Source organism: Protopterus annectens, chromosome 4.part1 (assembly GCF_019279795.1).
Source record: "Protopterus annectens isolate FY-2018-M chromosome 4.part1, PAN1.0, whole genome shotgun sequence".
NCBI lineage: Eukaryota > Metazoa > Chordata > Ceratodontiformes > Protopteridae > Protopterus > Protopterus annectens.
In genome coordinates, this window is record NC_056734.1 from 1,015,506,957 (window position 1) to 1,015,529,186 (window position 22,230).

Here is a 22,230-nt window from a genome sequence, read left to right on the forward strand (position 1 = left end):
ACTATTGATAAGGACAGACAACACCACAGTAATGTGGTACATAAACAAACTGGGAGGAACCCATTCATACCCCCTATGCAGGCTGGCCATGTCACTTTAGAACATGGCTCTGGAATTACAAATCGAACTTCAAGCACAGTACTTCCCAGGCAAGGAAAACACGCTGGCAGACAACCTAAGCAGAAATATGACAGATCCACACGAATGGAAGTTGCATCCTCAAGTTTTTACAGAGATAATTCAAGCATGGGGAAGGCCAGACATAGATCTCTCTGCCTCCCACAAAAATCACCAATTGACAAAATTCTGCTCAAGGACTTTTCATCCACAGGCCTGGGGAGTGGACGCTCTCTCTTTCACTTGGACAACAATGACAGTTTATGCCTTTCCACCTCTTCCTCTGCTGCCCAAAGTTCTATTAAAAACCAGAGCAGACAGACCAAAGATGATTCTCATTGCTCCAGACTGGCCAAGACAGCACTGGTACCCACTCCTGAGGAGCCTGACGCATTCCCCACCATGGACCCTACCTCTAATGCCTCTTCTTCTGACTTAGCACAGCTTCAAAACTCTTCACAGTCAGCTGAAAACACTCAATCTGGCCGCATGGAAGATTCCCTAACTTCACAACAGACCCTACTCTCCAAGGAGGTGCAGGATGTCATTTTGGAGGCCAGAAGGCATTCTAGAAAAGCTTACTCCGCAAAATGGAAACGGTTTTGTGCCTGGAATGAGAAAAAGGGCCAGAATCCTGGAATACTGAATTTACCTCAAATATTACAGTATCTAGCTGAGCTGCTAAGCAGTGGACTTTCATTTTCCTCCATCAAAATCCATGCCTCAGCCATTTCTGCAGAATACAACACTGATCCTCCTTTATTCTCTCACCCCCTCTTAAGACAGTTCCTCAGAGGGGCTAAGAATATAAAACCCCCAAGGAAACAACCAATACCTGCTTGGGACCTCAATTTCATTCTAGAAGAGCTGACCTTGCCTCCTTTTGAGCCAGCTGCCTCAACAGATTTGCAATATTTGTCCTGGAAAACAGCCTTCCTTCTGGCTATCACCTCAGCTCGCAGGGTATCGGAACTACAAGCCCTCATGGCTGTGCAGCCTTTCATCATTTTCCATCAGGACAGAGTTTCCTTACGAACCAATCCGTCCTTTATGCCAAAGGTTGTATCCAGGGTAGCTTTGAATCAGGCTATCCACTTTACCTACCTTTTACCCTAATCCTCAAAACAAAGGGGAGAGACTACTACATTCTTTGGACATCCACAGACAGCTGCGTTGTTATGTGGACAGAACAAAGCCTTTCAGAAAATCAGAACAACTCTTTGTGTCCTATGCTACAGGAGCTCAAGGGAAGCCAATTTCCAAAGAGACAATCTCAAAATGGATAGCCCACTGCATACGCTTTTGTTACTCTTTTCATGGTAAAACTGTACCTGCAGGCATCAGATCTCACTCCACAAGGGCCACAGCTACATCTGCAGCTTTCCTCAGAGGGGTTCCTACCAAAGATATTTTGGAAGCAGCCACTTGGAGTTCTGTGTATACCTTCTCCAAGCACTGTCACCTACCATTATACTCCAAAACTAGAGCAGGCTTTGCCACTACAGTCTTGCAGGGCATCCTGGCTCCTCCTAGTTCCACCTAGTGCCTACCACCCCTTTTTAGCTTTGGGATTCTACCCATCTGTTATGACTGCAGCTGTATGCACGATGAACATAGTACAGTTTTGTACCTACCATAAATGAAGATGTTCAAGTGCTAATACAGCTGCAGTCCAGGTTTCCCTCCCTCCTTCCCCTCTTGGGACAGGCCTGTTGGCTAACACCTCCTCATACAACCTGATTGGGGTATTCATTTATGGTGTATTTGCTTGCAACTACTGTTTTTTGATTATATTGCATTGCATTATTACATAAATTTATGTATTGCCTTCCTTCTGGGGGCACCTGACATCTGGGGCAAGAAAAACTGAAGAAAATGGCGTTGGCTGGTTCTTTTATACCCCTGTCGCACTGACGTCAGGGAAGAAGCGACGACAACCGACGCCGGACCTAGACTTTGGAATTCGGCCGACCGAGGACCCGCCTGACGGCAGGAGAACCCATCTGTTATGACTGCAGCTGTATTAGCACTCGAACATCTACATTTATGGTAGGTACAAAACTGTACTTTCTCTGCATTGCACTTTGGCTTATCTACTGCGCCCAGGGTATTCACAAAGTGCCTAGCTTCAGTTATTGCATTTTGCAGGCAAAGAAATATTCAAATATACCCATACCTGGATGATTGTCTAATTCAGGCAGAAAGCCAGGACATACTTTTGAATCATCTGGCCTTTGTACAAAGGGTTCTAACTTGTCTGGGGTACACCATAAACGAAAAGAAATTGCACCTGGTACCCTGTCAAATTATATTCTGGGAGCAAGCTTGAATACAACTTCCCAGATGGCTTACCACACGCCAGAGAAACACATTTATTTGACAACCTACTTCAAACAATTGGCAACAAAAACCTTGCTATCTGCAAGACAGATAGATACTGCAAGCCTTAGGGTTCATGGCCTCCTGCATTCTTCTAATTCCATATGCAAGACTGCATATGAGGAAACTACAGTGCTATTTAAAAAGCCTATGGTGTCAACATTCTCAGACCTAGAAACAATGATTCCTATCATACCTTGCCTATGCCTAGAGTTCCTTTGGTGGGCAGAGGCCTGCTACCAAAACAAGGGACTACCTTTCACACCACCCCCTGCCACCCAAACCCTAACAACAGACGCATCATACTATGCATGGGGGGCTCACCTGGCAGGGAAGTGCATTCAGGGCAAATGGAACCCAAGACAAATGCACCTGCATATCAATCAAAAAGAAATGTTAGCTGTACAGAATGCTCTGACAGCCTTCAAGGACCACATTCTTCCAGGACAACTAATGGTAAAGACGGACAACACCACTGTTATGTGATACATAAACAAGCAGGGGGGTACACATTCTTACCCCCTCTGTAGACTAGCCGTGGCATCGTGGAACACAGCTTTGAGCTACCAAGTGCATCTACAAGCTCAGTTCCTGCCAGGAAAATTAAATACACTGGCAGACGGACTAAGCAGAAACCTCATAGACCCACACGAGTGGAAACTGGAACCAAGGACTTTCAACATGTTGACAAGCAAATAGGGGTGCCCAGATATAGACCTGTGTGCTTCTCCCCAGAACTACCAATTGGACAAATTTTGCACAAGGACTCCCCACAAACAAACCTGGAAAGTGGATGCTCTGTCCTTCAGCTGGAAAAACGTATCAGTCTATGCCCCCCCCCCTCTGCTCTCCAAAGTACTACTAAAAATCAAACAGGACAACCCAAGGATGATTTTGATTGCTCCAGACTGGCCGCGCCAACACTGGTACTCCCTCCTGCGCAGTGTGTCACGGTTATCTCCATGGCACCTGCCTTATACTCCTTCCCTGCTGTCTCAGCAGGAGAACCAGATTCTGCACCCTCAGCTTCTAACACTGAACCTTGCAGCCTGGCTAATTACTTAATCTCTCCTTTACCATCCCTCAGCAAACTTGTGATGGATATCATTTTAGAGGCAAGGAGGCCTAGTACTAGAAAATGTTATGCTGAAAAATGGAAAGGATTCTGTGCCTGGAACCAATCTCAAGGGATGAGCACAGCAGGGCCCAATTTACCTCAGATTTTACAATACTTAACTGATATGCTTCGGGCTTGTCTTTTTCCTCCATTAAAATCCACGCCTCAGCCATTTCAGCTCATTATAACACAGAACCTCCCCTCTTCTCTCATCCACTGCTCAAGCAGTTCCTCAGAGGGGCCAAAAATTTGAGACCACCCAGGAGAACTCCAACCCCAGCCTGGGACCTTAACTTTGTCTTGGAGAAACTCACTCTACCTCCTTTCGAGCCAGCTGCTACTGCAGACTTAATATTTCTTTCTTGGAAAACAGCTTTCCTTTTAGCAATCACTTCAGCTAGAAGGGTATCTGAATTACAGGGCTTATGGCAGTGGAGCCTTTCATCATCTTTCATGCGGACAGGGAGTCCCTCAGAACCAATCCATCCTTCATGCCCAAGGTGGTATCCAGTGTGGCTCTTAATCAGTCCATTCATTTGCCAACCTTCTTTCCCAATCCACAGAATAAAGGGTAACGGATACTGCATTCCTTAGATGTGCACAGACAACTTAGATTCTACTTGGACAGGACTAAACCTCAAAGGAAATCTGAACAACTGCTGGTGGCATTTGCTGCAGGGGCAGAGGGGAAGGCTATTTCAAAGCAAACTATTTCTAAATGGATAAGCCATTGCATTCATTTCTGCTGTAAGCACCATAGAAAACCTATCACCCAGGGGATCAGACCTCACTCTACTAGGAATGCATCTACCTCTACAGCCTTTCTCAGAGGCGTCACTACCAGGGGCATCCTAGAAGCTGCTACCTGGAGTTCTGTACATACTTTCACCAAACATTATCATTTGCCAATTTTCTGTAAATCCAGAGCTGGCTCTGCCACTGCAGTCTTGCAGGGCCTTATAGCTGGCCCTGATGCTATCTAAATTCCTCCTCCCAACTATAGGTTTGGGAATCTACCCAAATGTAATGACTAAAACAGTGAAACGCGAAGAACATAGTACAGTTGTGTACACTTACCATAAATGTAGATGTTTGAGTGTATTCACTGTTTCAGTCCTGGTTACCATCCCTCCAGCCCCTAATTTCTTTTGGCTATACCTCTACTTTTTTTTACTATGCTTAAAAGCTTTTTTGGTGTATTTGCATTTTTGTTGGAGGTATATCTTTGTACTTTTACCTTTAATTGCTTCCCATTAGGGGGGCACCTGTCATCTGGGGCAAGAAAAACTGATGTAATGGCTTCGGCTGCATGTTTTATACCCCTGACGACCTGACATCATGGAAGAAGGGACAGCAACTGACGCAGGATCCAAGACTTTGTTAATCAGGCTGACTGAGGGCTACCTGCAAGCAGATAACCCATATGTAATGACTGCAACAGTGAATACACTCAAACATCTACATTTATGGTAAGTGTACACAACTGTACTTTCTGAGTAGGTCGCAAACAATACTGGGGATTTGGAGCCCTGCCTTGTACCTCTTGTAATATTCATTTTGTCATTCAGACTTTCTGCACATTTTACAACTGCCTCTGAACCCAATGACATCTGTGTATTCCCAGGAAAATTCAAATTCCATTAGGCTCTCTCTAACAAACTTCCAGCTAACATTGTCTATTGCCTTTTTGGAATCTAATGCCACCAATATGAATCTCTCTGAGTCTACTCATATTGATGTTGTAATTTGCAGGGGTGTTTGACTTCCCAAAGTGTATGAAAATGCATTTTTTTTGCATTTAGTTTTAAGGGATGCTTCTGGCACCAATCATTTGTTTGAACTAGACCCTCCTGAAGGATATCTACATCATTGGGTGATTCATTGATTATCCCCAGCTTGCAGTTGTTGGCAAAGGCAGCCAGAGGCCTTCCTCATTAGCCTTGACTTCACAGAAGTATATTCCAAAGAGTAGTCCCAGCACTGAGCCCTGTAGCACACCACTAGTAACTTACCTTTTGCTGGATATGGATTTTCCCACTTTAACCACGTGTCCTGTCTGTGAGCCAATTGGCTATCCATCTGGTGACGTAGGAATTTATGCCCAGTTTTGAGAGAGTATTTATAATACTTGAGTGTGGAACTGTGTCGTGTCTTGGCCAGGTCGAGGTAGGTGACTTTCTCAAAGAAATCCACCTAATTCAGTAGGCATGATCTGCCCTTTACAAAGCCAAATTGGGTCTGGTCCAGTTTTTAGAGGTTTCTTATGTCATTATTTATCAGGTCCATGATTATTCTTTCGATAGCATTACATATAAGATTAGTCAAACTTCTGGGAATGAAATTTCCTGGGTCAGTAGATGGTCCCCATTATACAGAAGGATGACTGGTGCTGTCCTCCACGCTACTGGGACAAAGCCAGTTTGGAGGTTGTGGTTAAATAGAGATTCTAATGGGCCTGATAAGTCCTGATTTAAGCTGTTTAAGACAACCTGTTGTATCATCAGGCCCTGTTGAAGCCGTTTGTCTAGCTTTAGAGACCGCAGTGGCAACTTGTTCTTTGGTGATAATTGGCAGTCGAGTGGTGGAGGGTATTCCGTAGGCGAGAACTGGGGTGATAGGAGCTGAAATTTAAGCCAAATTTGTCAGGCAGCAGATTTACACATCTTCTGGCCGAGTATAAATGATGCCGTCTACAACTAATTCCTCACGTTATTGGGTGTGCCCTTAAGGTTGTGGACATTCAGTTATCCTTAGCTTTGAAGGCAAAAATTTTTTTTTTTTTTTTTAAACTCTGTCTACTTTGAGACTTGACTAGCTCCCTGATTCAAGTGTTTAGATTGAGGGACATTTTGCACTGTTGTGCATAGTCTCTCTCATTTCTCAACAGGATTTTCTTTCTTTTGTTGTACAACCTGTTAATACCAGGGGTCCACCAGAGTTGCTTGTGTTTGTGATTTAACCTTTGTTTATTTCGATCTGGTACTGGCATTTCTATGCAGTTATTTATATGGTCATACAGGGCTGTTGTCTATGCCTCTGAATATGTTTCTGTGTTTTTTGGGTTTGGGGGAGCTTGGAAACTAGCTATGGCATCTCTTAATAGGGGGTAATTTACCTTAGAGAAGTTAGGTTTTTGGGGTTAAGTGGGGGGACTAGTTTTACCTTTACTTCAAGGGGGACCGTTTGTGATCTGATCTTAAAAATGAGGACACTCATGCTAGTGAGGGTGCAGCACTCCATATTTGTGAGTACTTGATCTAGGATATTTGTTCCCCTAGTGGGTATGCAGACTAGCTGCTCTAGGACATTTGAATTTACAAATTCAAGAAATCTTTAGGCCTGCATATTAGTGGTAGTTAATGCCTCCTAATTGGTGAGCAATTGTAATAACTTTAGATATTATGTATGGGTATCCTGGTGGAGTAGTTGATGCATGTCGTATTGTTTGGCCAGCCTTGAATGTGCTTATCCTTTATGTAGATACATACACCTCTGACTTTTGCTCTTTCATGTTCAGTGGGTGGTCAGAATATATGAAAGGCTTTGCCATGCGCTGCTGGAGTGCTTTCTGTGGCTTTGAGCCATGTTTCAGTAACTGCACAGATGTCAGCAATTCTCCAAGGTGAGGAGAGCTTCCAGGTAGTGGACTCTGTTTATTTTTAATCTCCTCCTGTATTTGAATTCCATCTCTTTTACTAACAGTGTGACCCCTGTGTTCCTAGCCTCCTCCAAACCCCCATGATAGCCTGCCATGCTTGTCTTTCTAGAAAATGCACTGTGCTCTTCTTTAAGTCTCTTCTGAAGCATGCATGTGGTGAATGAGTGGTCTGAGTTTTGCTGAAACAATTTGGCACATCCTGCCATGGCCTGTGATAATGGTCATTTATCCTGATGAGTCTTCAGTTTGCCTTATCCCAGGACTGTAGCCAGCCCCCATCTTTTTTTTTTTTTTTTTTTGATCAGTTGGGAGATGGACAGTGGGCTATCAGTTTTGGGATCCAGCCAAGGTCTCAAAGTTTTACTAGCTGCACAACAGCCAAATGCCAGTTTCCAGGCATCTTCATTGGGTGTATATTAGAACATCGATGTTTCAGAACATTGAGTGTTCTAATATCGAACCCTATTCAGCAAACGCTGAAAATAGCGAAGCTGCAGAAAACCGAATATTTTCCCAGGAAAAGAATTTGGTTGTCCGTTTCTGTCGCTTCGCTATTTTCAGCACTGTGATGGAATGTTACGGGTCGGGTGCGATTGTGTGGACGTGAGGGTTAGGGCGGGGTAGGTGAGTTAAGGTTAGGGCGCGGGTGAGGTGAGTGTGCAATAGTGATGGACCTTAGGGTTAGGGTTTGGGTTAAGGTAAGTGGATAGTTAGTGGTGTATGTACAGTTTAGTGTAGGGTTAGATGTAAGATTTTAGGTGCATGTGTGTGGATTGTTGTTTGGTGTGCTTGTGTTGTGTGTATGTTTCGGAACAGCGAATTTTTTCCCTAGGAAAAAATTTGCTGTTCTGAATGTTCAATGTTGTCAGTGTTCGCTGAATTGGGTTCGATATTAGAACATTCGAAGTTCTGACACTTAGATGTTCTGATATAGACCCTCTTCATTTGGCTGCCTGGGCTTTCCTGCGGCATGCTGCATTGCTGATTGTTCAACCTAAACCCATAACATTGCTTTGCTGTCTATTTTGGTTGATTATTTGGAAGGAACTATGGCTTCTGTCATCATTTCACCAGTCTTTGTCTCTGTTGCATCTAATGGGATGCTGAGCCTAATGTCCACCATTCTGGAGTTTTACACATCTATGCATATAGTATTGCTGCTTCTTTCTTCTTTGGTTGTGTTTTGCTGAAGTACCTGGTGGTGCTCGAGTAGCTCTCACATAGGCCCATACTTGTGAATACTTTTGAAAAAGTCCGTGAAGGTGAGTTCAGAGCTAAAGAGGGGAAAGAACCCTACGCTTGATAATATCACACTAGTCAAAAAGATGTATGTTAAAGATTTACTGTCTAACAAAAATGTTTAAAAAACACAAAAAAGGTGATGAAACCTGACAAGGTAGCATTTTATCAAAATGTTTGAAATCTTGAATAATGTTACTACATATGAGACAGCTTTAAAAATATGAAATAAATACAGCCTATGCCAGGATAGATTACTTTCTGTTTGATATGTTTAGTCAAGGATGTATTTCAGAGCAGGAGTTCAGTTATTTATTTGTGCATAAACCATACATACCTTCTATTTTTGACATACTGAAAAGCAACCTTTAAGGCCCATTGTAGTGGCAGGGGATCAAAGATGCAACCTCTTGCAGTTATATAGATTTTCATTGCAAAGATGTGTTGAATTGTAAAGTTCACATTTTACATGCTCGTGATATCTTTTACAGGTTTTAAATGGTATACAATATCATTAGAATATTATTTTTGTTGCCATTGATAATTTTTCTTTCATCTTTCATGAAATAGGACTGCAGTATTTCTATTTTAAACAAAATTCCACTTTATATAAATTAAGATACTGGTGGACTTTATGAAAATGGTAATGCCAATAATTTTGTCTTTTTTTGAGGGGGACTATTTTTGCCAGGGTTTTGGTGTTTCTGTGGGAGCAAGATGTGCCCCATATATATACAAATTTAGTGTTAGCTGAATAGGAGGGCGGCCACGGTTTTGCAGCGGTTAGCGTTGCCGCCTCACAGCAAGAGGTTCTCCAGTTTGATTCTCGGCTGGGGTTCCTTCTGTGCGGAGTCTGCATGTCCTCCCTGTGGTCGTGTGGGTTTCCTCCGGGTGCTCCGGTTTCCTCCCACATCCCAAAGGCATGCAGTAGGTGGATTAGACACTCTAAATTGGCCCTAGGTGTGTGTGTGTGTGTGTGTGTGTGTGTGTGTGTGTGTGTGTGTGTGTGTGTGTGTGTGTGTGTGTGTGTGTATGCCTTCTGGGGAAGGTTGGGCGCCTGGCTGGCAACTCAACACCGTAAAACTCCACTGCCAATCATGAGCGGACAGATGATCCGCTGTTGCGACCCCTAACTGGGAAAAGCCGAAAGAAGAAGAAGTGTTAGCTGAATGGGATAAACAGTATGCATTTTCATCTCCATTTTTTGAGAAAATTTCCTACTTTAGGTTTTCGGATGACATTAGTTTTATGGAGGGGGCATTAGAATTTATATTTATTGAATATTTGGGAACACTGCTACATTTTTTTTTTAGTTTAGCTGTAAATGGAATTTTGAAAAGATAGACTATTTGGACATTTTGTTAAGATCCAGGAAAATGGAAAATTTCAATCATCTGTCCATTTTAAGATTACATAGTCTAATTCTTTCTTGCATTATAAGAGTTGTCATCTTTTTTTTTTTTTCAGGAAATGGGAATTGTGAAAGGATAGATGGTTCATCTGTCAAGGTTGATTAGCAAGCGACATTTGTTTCTGGAAGAACTGGAAACGTTTATAGACATGTTTAAAGAGAGGGACTGTCCTTTGAAATTGTTGAATGAAATTAAAAAAAAAAAAAAAAAAAGAAATTCTAGTAGATGTAGTAGATATACTGTATCCCCATTTTGCAAGATGAGCAGATTGATCAAACTGAAATAGATGAGTTTCTGTGGTTATTCCCTACATTGGTGATGCTCCATTTGCCACTGCATTAAAAAGGCTTGGAATTACTTTTTACTTATGGTATGAGAATTAAATTCAGTAATGCCTCTCAAATAACATACAGTAGGGGTAAAAACATAAAAAGATGTTAATATGTAAAAGGTTAAAATCTATGATGTAGAAATGAGGTGTGTGTATATATTATAAGTTTATCAATGACAGGCCACATGTTTCCGTAACAGGGTACGACAAGACTATGACTTACCCAGGTCATTATAATTGTAACACTGCATATATGCTGCATTCAGCAGTTTGCAGTTCTTGCCAGCATTTTATGTGGGAAAGACTGTGAGATGGCTGAAGAATCAGATATAGGAGCATGTATAGGATGTAAAAAGGTTTCTAATGCTGTATATAAACATTCACTACAGTGTAAGAATTTTTTTTTGCAATAGACAAGGTGGTGAAAGGGGATGATTGTGAAAATATGATTCAATATAAGGAAATGATTTGGCAGTTAAGGATAAATGCAACTAAGGAACCTGGCATTAATGATTCCCTTTTTATTTTGAGTGTTTTAAAATCTAGATCAACAAAGATATGAATACATATTTGACAACATAAATTATATGAAGTTTGCCATAATTCTTGAGCATGTGCCATTTTTATTGTTTTTGTGCAGGTAGTTGCGTGTTTGGTGCTTGGTTTCTTGTAATCATAGGTTCATAGGTTAGTACTAGGCTAACTACCCTTTTGGGCCATTTTAAGCCTAGCCAGTTACCCCATGCAAGAGTCAAGCCCTGCACCTTGTGTTTGTAAGGTAAACTCCTTAACCATTACACCAACCATCATGCATTTCTGGAGGAGGGAATCATCACAATGTTAACTTGTTACAATTAATATACTAAATTCTGAAAACAACTTGTTACAATTAATATACTAAATTCTGAAAACAAACTACCTTGGAGATTAATGAAACACTTAGTTTTGCTGTATCTGAGGCAGTAAAGTTAGTATATTTTCTTGTGGGGAGGGGATGCAGCAGGGAGAGAAAATCCCTCTGTAAAAACTTTTTATGTACATAAGCACACTTTGTGCAAATTTGTCTGAGCGTTTTATCAATCTGTATTGTAGCCATCCCACTACACTATATTGTTGTAAACTTCATTCTGTGTGACTTTGTATACATCAAAACATATTTCTGAATCAACATTTAGCATGAGGTGACTAGGTAACATGTATGCAATAAAAATAGGAAACCTATGTGGCAAAGTGAAAATGTTAACTGTGCAACATCCCTCTATTATAATAATGCCAAGTTCTCAACAGGTACTTTTGTGCATGTGAAAGGAGCTAAAATATTACCCTGCCCCTGTGCTGTAGTCATTGTATCTTCCTGTGATGCTGGCAACCCACAAATGAATTACTTGGGAAGTAGGCTTGAGCAGCCTACAACCAGATCATCCTCCCCAGGGGAAGGGCATAGGTTTTTACTGTGCAATTCTCATTTCTAGTGAAGACTGGAGAGTAGCATTAGTGCCATGCACTACATAAAAGTGTGGGTGGATGGTAACGCCTTAGGAGCGCACATATGGTCATTAGTGCATGTATACATCATTGGATGCATTTCTACTTGGTGAAGTTTAGAGAACCCAGAGAAGAATAAAAAAAATAATGTCAGGAGCAGATGATGCAGGGTTGGGATCCTTTAATCTTCTCTGCATGATATACTTGCTCTTTTAGCCCTAGCCGTGTTGGCAGTCCCAGTATAGGGGATAAACCAGTGAGTTTGGGGTGGAGGCAGGAATCCCTGAAGATGGTCATCCTTGCCAAAGAAGCCAAAAAACATATTTTTTAAAAACAATGTATGTTTAAAGAAAACTTGCCCATCTGGCCTAGGAGAAAACTGTTACTGACTCATTCTACTAAATACCACAGTATACTGAACATATTCATCTTTGTAATCTTTTACATATCTGTCTGACCCTCCTAGCTGTGAACTCTGTAAAGGTTAAGTTATAGTACCACTGGTGAATTAAGGGAACAAAAGATGAATTTTCAGTCAAGATTTCTTCTAGCTATCAGTACTCAGGGCTGTTTTTGAAAAGCATCAGTTCATGAAGCTGGTGAATATCAATCTTATCTCATTAAAATAACATACGCAAGCTAGTCTGTCAAATTATGAATTAACCTACTCAGATCCGGAACTCAGAACAAACCCAAAAGAATGCATCTTATATAAAACACCTTACCAGTAGCTTAAGCAGTCAAAACCGTGACTTGTAGTAGAAAGTTTTTGTAGGGTTTATGAGCAGAAGCAACATGAATCCATAGAGTGCTAAAGGGTTCACCTGCATTGGGATTTTGGTCTTCTCTCCAAAAACACAGGAAAGCAGACTCGTACCCCAAAGAGCTCCCAGCAAACCAGCCACCTCAAAGAAATGCTACTACCTTGTTCTACCTTTTCGTGCCCTTACTGTGTTTGCTGGCATTTTGTCTTCCCTCTTTTGTGTTAGATGTCCTACAAAAAATGTCTTTCTACCAAAGCTTGCATACTACCTCTTGAATGCAACTGCCTGTGTGTTCACTTTGCCTGCTTTGCTGTACTTCAGAGCGTTCTGCCTGTACCACCATGTCCTCTTCTCAATCCACATTTGATTTATTCTCTTTTGTTTTGTGCTTGTCATATTGACTTACCTTCTTTTATCACTTTGCTTGACTAAGACAGATTAACTTGAGGTCAGTAGTTTGGCTACATTTCTGTTGGTCTTAAATATGTTGACTTCTGTATCGTAAATGGTAAATTTTATAGCATGTTTGATGTGAGCTTGAACTTTGTGAAGCTTAATGTAAGAAATGTTTAAACAATGTGCTAAAATGACTCCAAACATATTAAAGATGTTTTACATTGATTCTGGTGACTGTATTTATATTTGATTAAAGGGAGTTGGCTAAATTACCTGTATATATATATATATATTTTTTTTTTTCAGACCAGAGCTTTTTCGACAAAGAGTTCTTGAATTAAATGCTTCTGATGAACGTGGAATCCAGGTGGTTAGAGAAAAAGTGAAAAACTTTGCTCAGCTTGTCGTGGGAGGAACCCGGTCAGAGTAAGAAAAAATTAAAAATGCAGTTACAGGATAATGTGCTTTGTTTTATTTGACTATTATTTTCTTACCAGATAAGCCCCAATGTGTCCATTTCCTTTTGCCATGCCTAGCAGTCTTAGAGCTGTTTAGAGGTGTAAAATATCTGATATACATGTTGTGACGATAAGTTTGATGTTCTTCATCTCACATTGCTGCAGTCCTAACACTTGGGTAGTCCGCTGTCCCTCGGTCGGCCCGAATATCAGAGTATAAGGCTGACGTCGGTCAAGGCGCATTTGACTGACATCAGAACGTCAGGGTACAAATGCGCATGACCGACGTCATATCCTCAGTCTTTTTTGCCGCATGGTCCGATGCAGAAGCAGTGTTGCAAGTGCCGTTCGGCGTTCTGAAATTTTTCGAATTCGGAGTTTCAGACCAAAGTCAGAGTTGGTTAAGTACCCCGTTGGGGAATATTTTTGTTTTTCTTGCCTCAGTGGTTTACCGGATGTCAGAAAAAGTGAATAACTGTATTTCTTGTGGGAAACAGATACCGCATAGGGATTACCATAATTTGTGTATACCTTGTTTGGGACCTGAGCACGACGTTGTTGGGTGTCGCTTTTGTGCTAGGTTTAATAAGCGCACTATAAAGCGTAGGTTGGATTGTGCCAGGTTAGTCTTTGGGAAGCGGTGCAATTACAATATGCCGTCGGATGCTCCGGCCGCTTCTTCAAAGAAGCGCAAGGACAAGGCAGTTAAACCTAGGTTAGAGGAGTCGTCCGAACCGGACGCCGGTTCTTTAGAGCGTCAGTGGAACCGGTGGTTCCGACAGAGGCCTCTATGGAGTCCCAGGGAGAGACTGTGTTTTACAGGATGTGGCCTCCCAGGAGGCAGGTCAGGCTGTAGGGGCTTCTCAGGTAACTGTACTCCCTCCCTTCCTAAGGTGTCTAGGCCCTCTCTTTCTGCTTCCAAGGCTTCCCTAGAGGCAGGTCTAGTTTTGCTTCTGTGGGTGTCACTCCTAGTTCTTCAGGTTCTGTGCCCAAAAGCACATGCTTAAAATGGCAGAAGATTTAATTACTTTAATTAGAGGCTCTATGCCCCCTCCTGATAAGAGGCCTAGGATGGAACCTGTGTTGGGGGATTATGAGCAGGCTTGGATGTGTCTGAGTCTTGACTGAAGACTTGCAGGAGTATTCTCATTATTCTGATTCTGATGTGGATGATTCTACTCCTTCTGCTTCTCCTCCTGAGGATTTTTCTTTTCAGAGACCCTGCACCCCATGAGAGAGCTTTTTAATTGGGAAGGTCGGGTTTCCTCTGATCCCAGGAAAGGCCTTAGGGAATTTTTGCTTCTACCCCAGCATAGGCCTTTAGCTATACCTCCTGTTCTGAATGTAGTGGAAGATGTGTTTGCAGAGGCTTCGCTTAATCCTGATTCTTTGCCTCCTGCTCCTGTTAAACCGGATAGGTATTACAGGGTGCCTGAAGCTCATAAGTATCTTTTAAGAGTCCTAGGGCAGACCCAGAAACTGTTAGCCAGGGGCCTAAGGGTGTTAAGGCTTCTGTTGTCAAGAATCCGGTTCCTGCAGATAAAGAGGCCAGGGCCTTGGATAGATGGGGAAAGAAAGTTTATACTTCTTCCACTCTAGCCATGAGAGCTTTGAATTGCCAGTTTCACATGTTGAAATATCAAAATTATCTCCTTTCACAGTTGAAATCTAAGGTGGATGCTCTGGCGGAAGGTATTGATTGTAAAGAGTTACAAGATTTAGTGCATGTTTCTGAACAGGTGGGTAAGCATTCTTTGCAATGTGGTTTTGATGCTGTACAGGCCTCGTCTAGGGTGGCTGCCACTGGGTCAGTTCTTCGCAGGCATGCCTGGCTGAGGGATCAAAATTTATCTGACCATGTTAAAACTAGGATTTTGGATGCCCTTTGCAATCTGATGTCTTGTTTGGTTCTCCTGTTGAGGCAGTTTTAAAGAAAATGGAAGACAAGGCTAAGTCTATGCAGACTGTTAAAGATTTTTTGCAGGTTCAGCCTCCAAAGTTTAGTAGAAATTGGCCTACTAAAGGGTGGACATATCCTTCTTATGATTCCCAGTCTAGGGGTAGATCTAGACGTGGCAGGGGCAGAGGTCAGGGCTCTTTCAGGCCTAGGACAGGGAGTTCTCCTGCACAGTCTTCGGGTGAGGGCAGGGGTCAGTCCTTTCGTAAACAGACCCAGTGACCTACCTTTTCAGCTGCCAGAACCTTCTCGCCTGGCAGCACCTTTGGGAGGAAGGTTGGCACTTTTGAAAGAAAATTGGAGTTTGATTACCCAAGACAAATGGGTACTGGATATCATACATCACGGTTACAGGTTTTATTTCCATACCTTGCCTCCTTTCAAAGGCATGCCAGACATTCCTCCTCAACAAAGAATAGAGGCTCACAAGCAAATTTCTCTGTTACTCCAAATAGGGGCCATACAGCCGGTTCCTATGCCAGAAAGGGGCCTAGGATTTTATTCTCGCCTGTTCCTTGTGCCAAAAAAGGGGAACACGTGGAGACCGATTTTGGATTTATCTATCCTCATCACTTATCTGGACATTCCCAAGTTCAAAATGTTGACGTTACAACAGCTTTTACCTCTACTGGGCAAGGATCACTGGATGGTAACTTTGGATCTCAAGGAGGCTTACCTTCATGTTCCTATCAGGCTAAGTTGCAGGAAGTATCTGCGTTTTGGACTGGGACTTCTCACTATCAGTTCTCTGCATTGCCCTTTGGCTTATCTACTGCCCAGAGTATTTACAAAAGTTCTGGCTCCAGTGATAGCATTCTTCAGGCTGAAAGGAATACAAATCTATCCTTATTTGGACGATTGCCTGATTCTGGCTCAAGGAAGGGACGAGCTTCTTCGTCATTTGGAGTATGTGATAGCAGTGCTAAGATGCCTGGGGTATTCTGTGAACGAAATAAAGTCCAGTTTAGTACCCTCTCAAGACATGTGCTTTCTGGGAGTAAGACTGAATACAGCATCCCAGATGGCCTTTCTAACCCCGGACAAACAAAAGAATCTTTCCCTTTACTTCCATCATCTATCTCTTCAGTCCGGGCTGACTGCAAGGACAGTCCTTCAAGCCTTAGGGTTCATGGCATCTTGTATTCTGGTGCTTCCCAATGCCAAACTGCATATGAGGAAGTTGCAATGGTATCTCAAAAATGTATGGACACAGCACTGCCAACATCTGGACACTGTCATTCAAATAATACCTTGCATTCAAAAGGAATTTTTGTGGTGGGCTCAGGAATGTCACCTAAACAAGGGACTCTCTGTGACCCGGCCAGAGGCGAGTCAAATTTTAACAACAGATGCCTCAGACAAAGCTTGGGGAGCTCATCTAAATGGAAAGTGGATACAAGACAAGTGGCCTGTCAGACTTACTTCTTCCAGGGCAGGTGTTGATTCTAACAGACAACACAACTGTCATGTGGTACATCAACAAGCAAGGGGGAACACATTCTTATCCTCTATGCAGGCAAGCAATGATTTTGTGGGAGACTGCTCTCAGTTTACAACTAAGTCTTCAGGCAAGGTTTCTGCCAGGAGCACAGAACTCCTTAGCAGATGTGTTAAGCAGACAAATCATGGATCCCCACGAGTGGAAACTGGATCTTCATGTATTTCAGAAATTGACAGTGTCCTGGGGAACTCCAGACATAGATCTGTTCGCTTCTCCACTAAACCACCAGCTGCCAAAGTTTTGCACAAAGCGGTTTCATCCCACAGCTTGGAAAGTGGATGCTCTTTCTTTCAGTTGGAAAAATCTTCATGTGTATGCCTTTCCACCTCTGCCTCTCCTCCCAAAGGTACTTCTGAAGGTCAGACAGGACAAGCCAAGGATGATTCTGATAGCTCCAGATTGGCCTCGACAGCACTGGTACCCATTACTGAGAAGTCTGGTACGGAAGCCTCCATGGCCTTTGCCTTTGATTCCTCATCTGTTGTCCCAGGAGGACAGTCATTTGCTCAATGTCATGCTTCACTCTCTTCACCTAACAGCCTGGCATATTCTGTTTTAAATCAGAAAGGGTCTCAGCTTCCACAACAAGTTTTGAATGTGATTTTGGAAGCTAGAAGGCCTAGTACAAGGAAAGTGTACGCAGATAAATGGAAGAGATTTTTATTTTGGAGTGCAGCTAAGGATTTGGATGTTTCTGAGCCTGATTTAAATGTGGCTCTTCAATATCTTACTGAGTTATTGGACAAAGGTTTGTCCTTCTCTTCTATTAAGATTCATGCTGCAGCAATTTCAGCTCACTACGACTGTGACCCACCATTGTTTTCTCATCCTTTGTTCAAGCAATTTCTTAGAGGGGCAAAGAATATAAGACCCCCACATAGAGCTCCTACTCCTGCTTGGGATCTCAATTTTGTGTTGGAGAAACTCACTCTACAACCTTTTGAGCCTGCAGCTACTGCTGAGTTGAAATATTTGTCATGGAAGACTGCTTTTTTGTTGGCCATTTCCTCTGCAAGAAGGGTTTCTGAATTGCAGGCCCTTATGGCAGTTGAGCCTTTCTTAATTTTCCATAAGGATAGGGTATCTTTATGTACTAATCCTTCCTTTATGCCTAAAGTGGTTTCTAGTGTGGCTTTAAACCAAACTATTCATTTGCCTACTTTTTATGCAAATCCCCAAACTAAAGGGGAAAAGATTTTACACACTTTAGATGTACACAGGCAGTTGCGATATTATTTGGACAGAACTAAAGGGTTCAGACAATCTCAGCAGTTATTAGTTTCTTTTGCTTTGTGCTCTCAGGGCAAGCCGTGTCAAAACAAACTATTTCTAAGTGGATTGGATTTTGCATTGCTTTCTGTTATTCCCATCATGGCAAAGAGATTCCAGCTGGGATTAGGCCTCATTCCACTAGGGCTACTGCCACTTCAACAGCTTATTTGTGGGGGTGGCTACTAAGGATATTTTGTAGGCAGCCACTTGGAGTTCAGTGCATACCTTCTCTAGGCATTACCACCTTCCTCTGTACTCTAAATCCAGGGCTGGTTTTGCCACTGCTGTGTTGCAGGGCATTTTGGCAGCCCCTGCTTCATTATAGTTTAGCCATCCTCCCTTACCTCTGCTTTGGGATTCTACCCAAGTGTTAGGACTGCAGCAATGTGAGATGAAGAACATAGTACAGTTTTGTACCTACCATAAATGTAGATGTTCGAAGATCCACATTGCTGCAGTCCAATTTACCCTCCCTCCTTCCCCTCTGTAGTTTGAGGTGGTTGTGTGGCCTGGGTTATCCCTCTGAGGTATAGTGTATATATTGTATATATTGTACATATTTTTGGTGTTAGGCTGGTTGGTTGTTTAGTTGTTGTCTATGGGTTTTGACCTTTCTTTTTAGGGTCTTCTGACATCTGGGGCAAGAAAAGACTGAGGATATGACGTCGGTCATGCGCATTTGTACCCTGACGTTCTGATGTCAGTCAAATGCGCCTTGACCGACGTCAGCCTTATACTCTGATATTCGGGCTGACCGAGGGACAGCGGACTACCCAAGTGTTAGGACTGCAGCAATGTGGATCTTCGAACATCTACATTTATGGTAGGTACAAAACTGTACTTTTCTCATACCTATGAACCTGTGAAGAAATTGTATGGCTGAATCAGTATGTAGTTTTTCCTCATAAGTGGATAGGGTGAGCAGAATACAGAGACAGTTCAAATCAAACTATATGTGGCAGAATATGAAACTATTCAAGTTTCCCCATAACAAGAGGCGGAAAAGTCCCATTTCTGGAGTTAGTAGACAGTTGTATCTTTAATGCAATTGTTTTTGCTATCAGTTTGCAGAAACGTGTTTTTGTTTTGAGGTAGAGCGCACATATATGGCCTTTCTTTCTCTATATCCATTAAATCTTGCATTTCAGAAGCATGGATGTTATGATCTGAGAGCATTTGCTGTATTCTCAGAAGCAGGTTTGGTTCAAAACTGTATAGGAATTCAGAGGCTGGTTGGATAGTGCCCAATATGTGTGTGTCTTCTTCAGAAGTTCTTTTGATCACAATCTGTAGCTTATCTCTTAGGTGGAAAACTGTGAATCTTTGGACCAGGCACTCTTGCTCTGTTGTGAAACAAAAGTTATGTAGTTACTATAATGCTAGAGCCATGTTGTCCTCTTCTGTCCGTCTCAACCCATGGGTTATTGCATCTGCCCCAGATCCGAATGAGCACCCCAGATTCTTCAGCTCCTAAGCTTCACCTCCTCTACCCATAATATACTGCCCTCACTGACTCTCTTCAGAGTTTGCAGTACTGTGTTCCCATAAACTAATACAGAAAAATGAACCCGTTCTCAAAGAAAGAGAGTTCCCAAAAGGAAAAAGGGCTGGGTGAGTAACCCTAAATATAGGTTTTGGTTCGGTCTACACAGTTAGCCAGAAGTAGCACAAAAAGATGACAGTTGGAAAGGGAAATGGAGGGGGAGGGATGGTTGAGATTGATGAAGAAGACAACATGAATCTAGCATTATAGTAAGTACATAACTTTTATATCCGATGTTGCACAAAGGAGGTCCAACCACTAATCCGGGTAACTATTGGCCCATAAGTCTTACCAGACTCATGTAAGGCCATGGAAAGAATCATCATGGACATGGTAAATGAGGACGTGGGTAACCTCCAAATGCTGGGCCCGTCACTGTTCGGCTTTATTAAAGGAAGGTCATGCCTATTAAATTGGTGGACTTTTTTGAGAGGGTCACCAAAGCACTGGACGATGGTAAGACTGTGCACGCAGATAACCTCGACCTGGCCAGGGCTTTTGATACAATGCCCCACTCAGGCATTATAGACAAGCTCACTATTTTAGGTATAAACCCTTTTATCACCTGCTGGATAGCCAACTGGCTCAATGATAGGACCCAAGAGGTTAAAATAGGTGAGGCCACCTTCACCAAGAGGCCAGTCACTAGTGGAGTTCCCCAGAGCTTGGTACTGGGCCCACTCTTTTTTTGGCATCTATTTCTCTGAAATGGAAGCAAATACTGAAGGTTTATGGTAGACTAAGTTTGCAGATGATTACAAGCTGGGGGTTATTATCAACTCCCCTGCAGACACTAGCATTCTTTAACGTCTATATCTGATTAACAAATGGTGCCAAAGCTCTGGTCTTAAACTCAATGCTAAGAAATGCATAATTGTACCGTTTGGAAGATCGGCCATCTCAACTAGTTACCATGTTGGTAGTACACCCCCTAAGAGTCGACACAATGGTCAGGGATCTGGGTATTTACATAGACAGTCTTACTTTGACCACCACATAATGAGGATGTCCTTTTATGTTGCACAACCTAAGGGCATGGCATCTAGTTCGAGATAGGTTATTATCCAACTGTATAGGTTGAGAGAGGTCATTATCCAACTGTATACCATGCTTATCAGACAAATCATATAGTACAGCACTTCCTTTGGTATGTACCTGACCAGGCATATGCAGCAATTAGAGTGACATCAAAGGTTCTATACAGAAAAAATTACAAGGTGTAACGAATCTGCCTTATGAAGAGCACCTTAAAACCCCTTCCCTCTACTCCGTCTCCTGTAGATTGCTGAGGGGTGATCTATGCCTGACTTTCAAGGCAACCGCAAACCCCACACTTGTAAATCTCCTACATATTCGTAAGTCAAGAGTACCAGAAATACAAGGTCTGGGGTCCTGAATTTTGTCTGTGATGTAAACGGTACATGTTGGAGAGGCAGATGTGTGTCCCAGAGATTGCTCCTCCTATGGAATAGGCTTCCCATCCATGTGAAGCCAAGTTCGTTCTTTAACCAGGTTAAGCACAACCTAGACAGATGGGGAATAGGAAATTTACACTTGGCCTGGCACCCAGACTTGCGTAGTTTATAATGCCTGGCCCTCAGTGTCCTGTTTGGATTCAGAATGTCATTATTTTTTCGGGAAAACTTGGGTAGGTATAGAAAGGCCCCCAGGTCATTCGCATAGCAGTCTATGAATATATGAATCTCTGGATTGAGGGACTACCCATGAGGCTTGAGGATACTCCTGCTTAAGCTGTCTGCTGGTGTGTTGGATTTTCTTGATGTGTGTTTTTGTCAGAAACCGTTGAGGACATTGCCACACTTCCATGGTGTCTTGACACGGGATATGACCAGGTTCCCCCTGTTTATGTGCCAGAGCAGTGCTGTGCCGTCAGACTCTGACATCCTTGGGGAGAAAGGCCTACAACTATAGGAGGCTGGCTTTCATCTCCAAGACATTGATGTGAAGAATGGCCTCTGACAGGAGCGAAGAACCTTGGTCTGTTTCCCTTTGAAGTTGCCTCTTCATCTCAGGAGGGAAGAATCCATGGTAACTATGGCCTGGAACTGAGGGGAAAACAAAAGGGTGACCTGCTGGAACCTGGTGAGACTGTAGCCACCTAGCAATGTATTTGTGGCATAAGTTGGTAAGACGAAAGGGAAGGTCCATAGGATGAGCTAAGATTGACAATTAGATAGAGTCCACTGGAACACTCTGATGTAGAACCTTGTCAGCAGCACAAAATAAATAGACACAGCCATAAGGCTAATGAGACAGAGCTAAGTAAGCTAGAGGCCTGTGCGTACTTAGAACTTGGGTGGCAGATGATGAATTTCAGGACTTATACGTGTCCCAGATTAGACTTGTTTTAATTCAGAGTAATGCCCAAGAATAGACACAGTTGAAGCAAGTAGTCCCTGGTTTGGACTAGAGGCTCTTTTCTGGTTGCTGTAGCCAGTCATCCAGGTAATGAAAAATGACCTTGAATCCTTGCAGCCGGAGCCAGACAAACACCACTGGCATGCACTTGTTGAAAACCCAGGAGACTTTGGAGATGGATGGGCCTATGCCAGATGCCTCAAGAAAGTTCAACTCCAAAAG

The 22,230-nt window shown here is 42.7% G+C and overlaps 1 protein-coding gene across 1 annotated transcript in view; it reads left to right on the forward strand.

Annotated features, from left to right (window-relative positions):
• Window positions 1-22,230, forward strand: part of RFC4 (replication factor C subunit 4) — a 1,279,614-nt gene that overhangs the window by 760,732 nt on the left and 496,652 nt on the right. Inside the window, exon 4 of the mRNA XM_044070726.1 lies at window positions 13,205-13,324. Within this exon, the coding sequence (XP_043926661.1) occupies window positions 13,205-13,324 (120 nt within the window). The remainder of the gene's footprint in view (window positions 1-13,204; window positions 13,325-22,230) is intronic.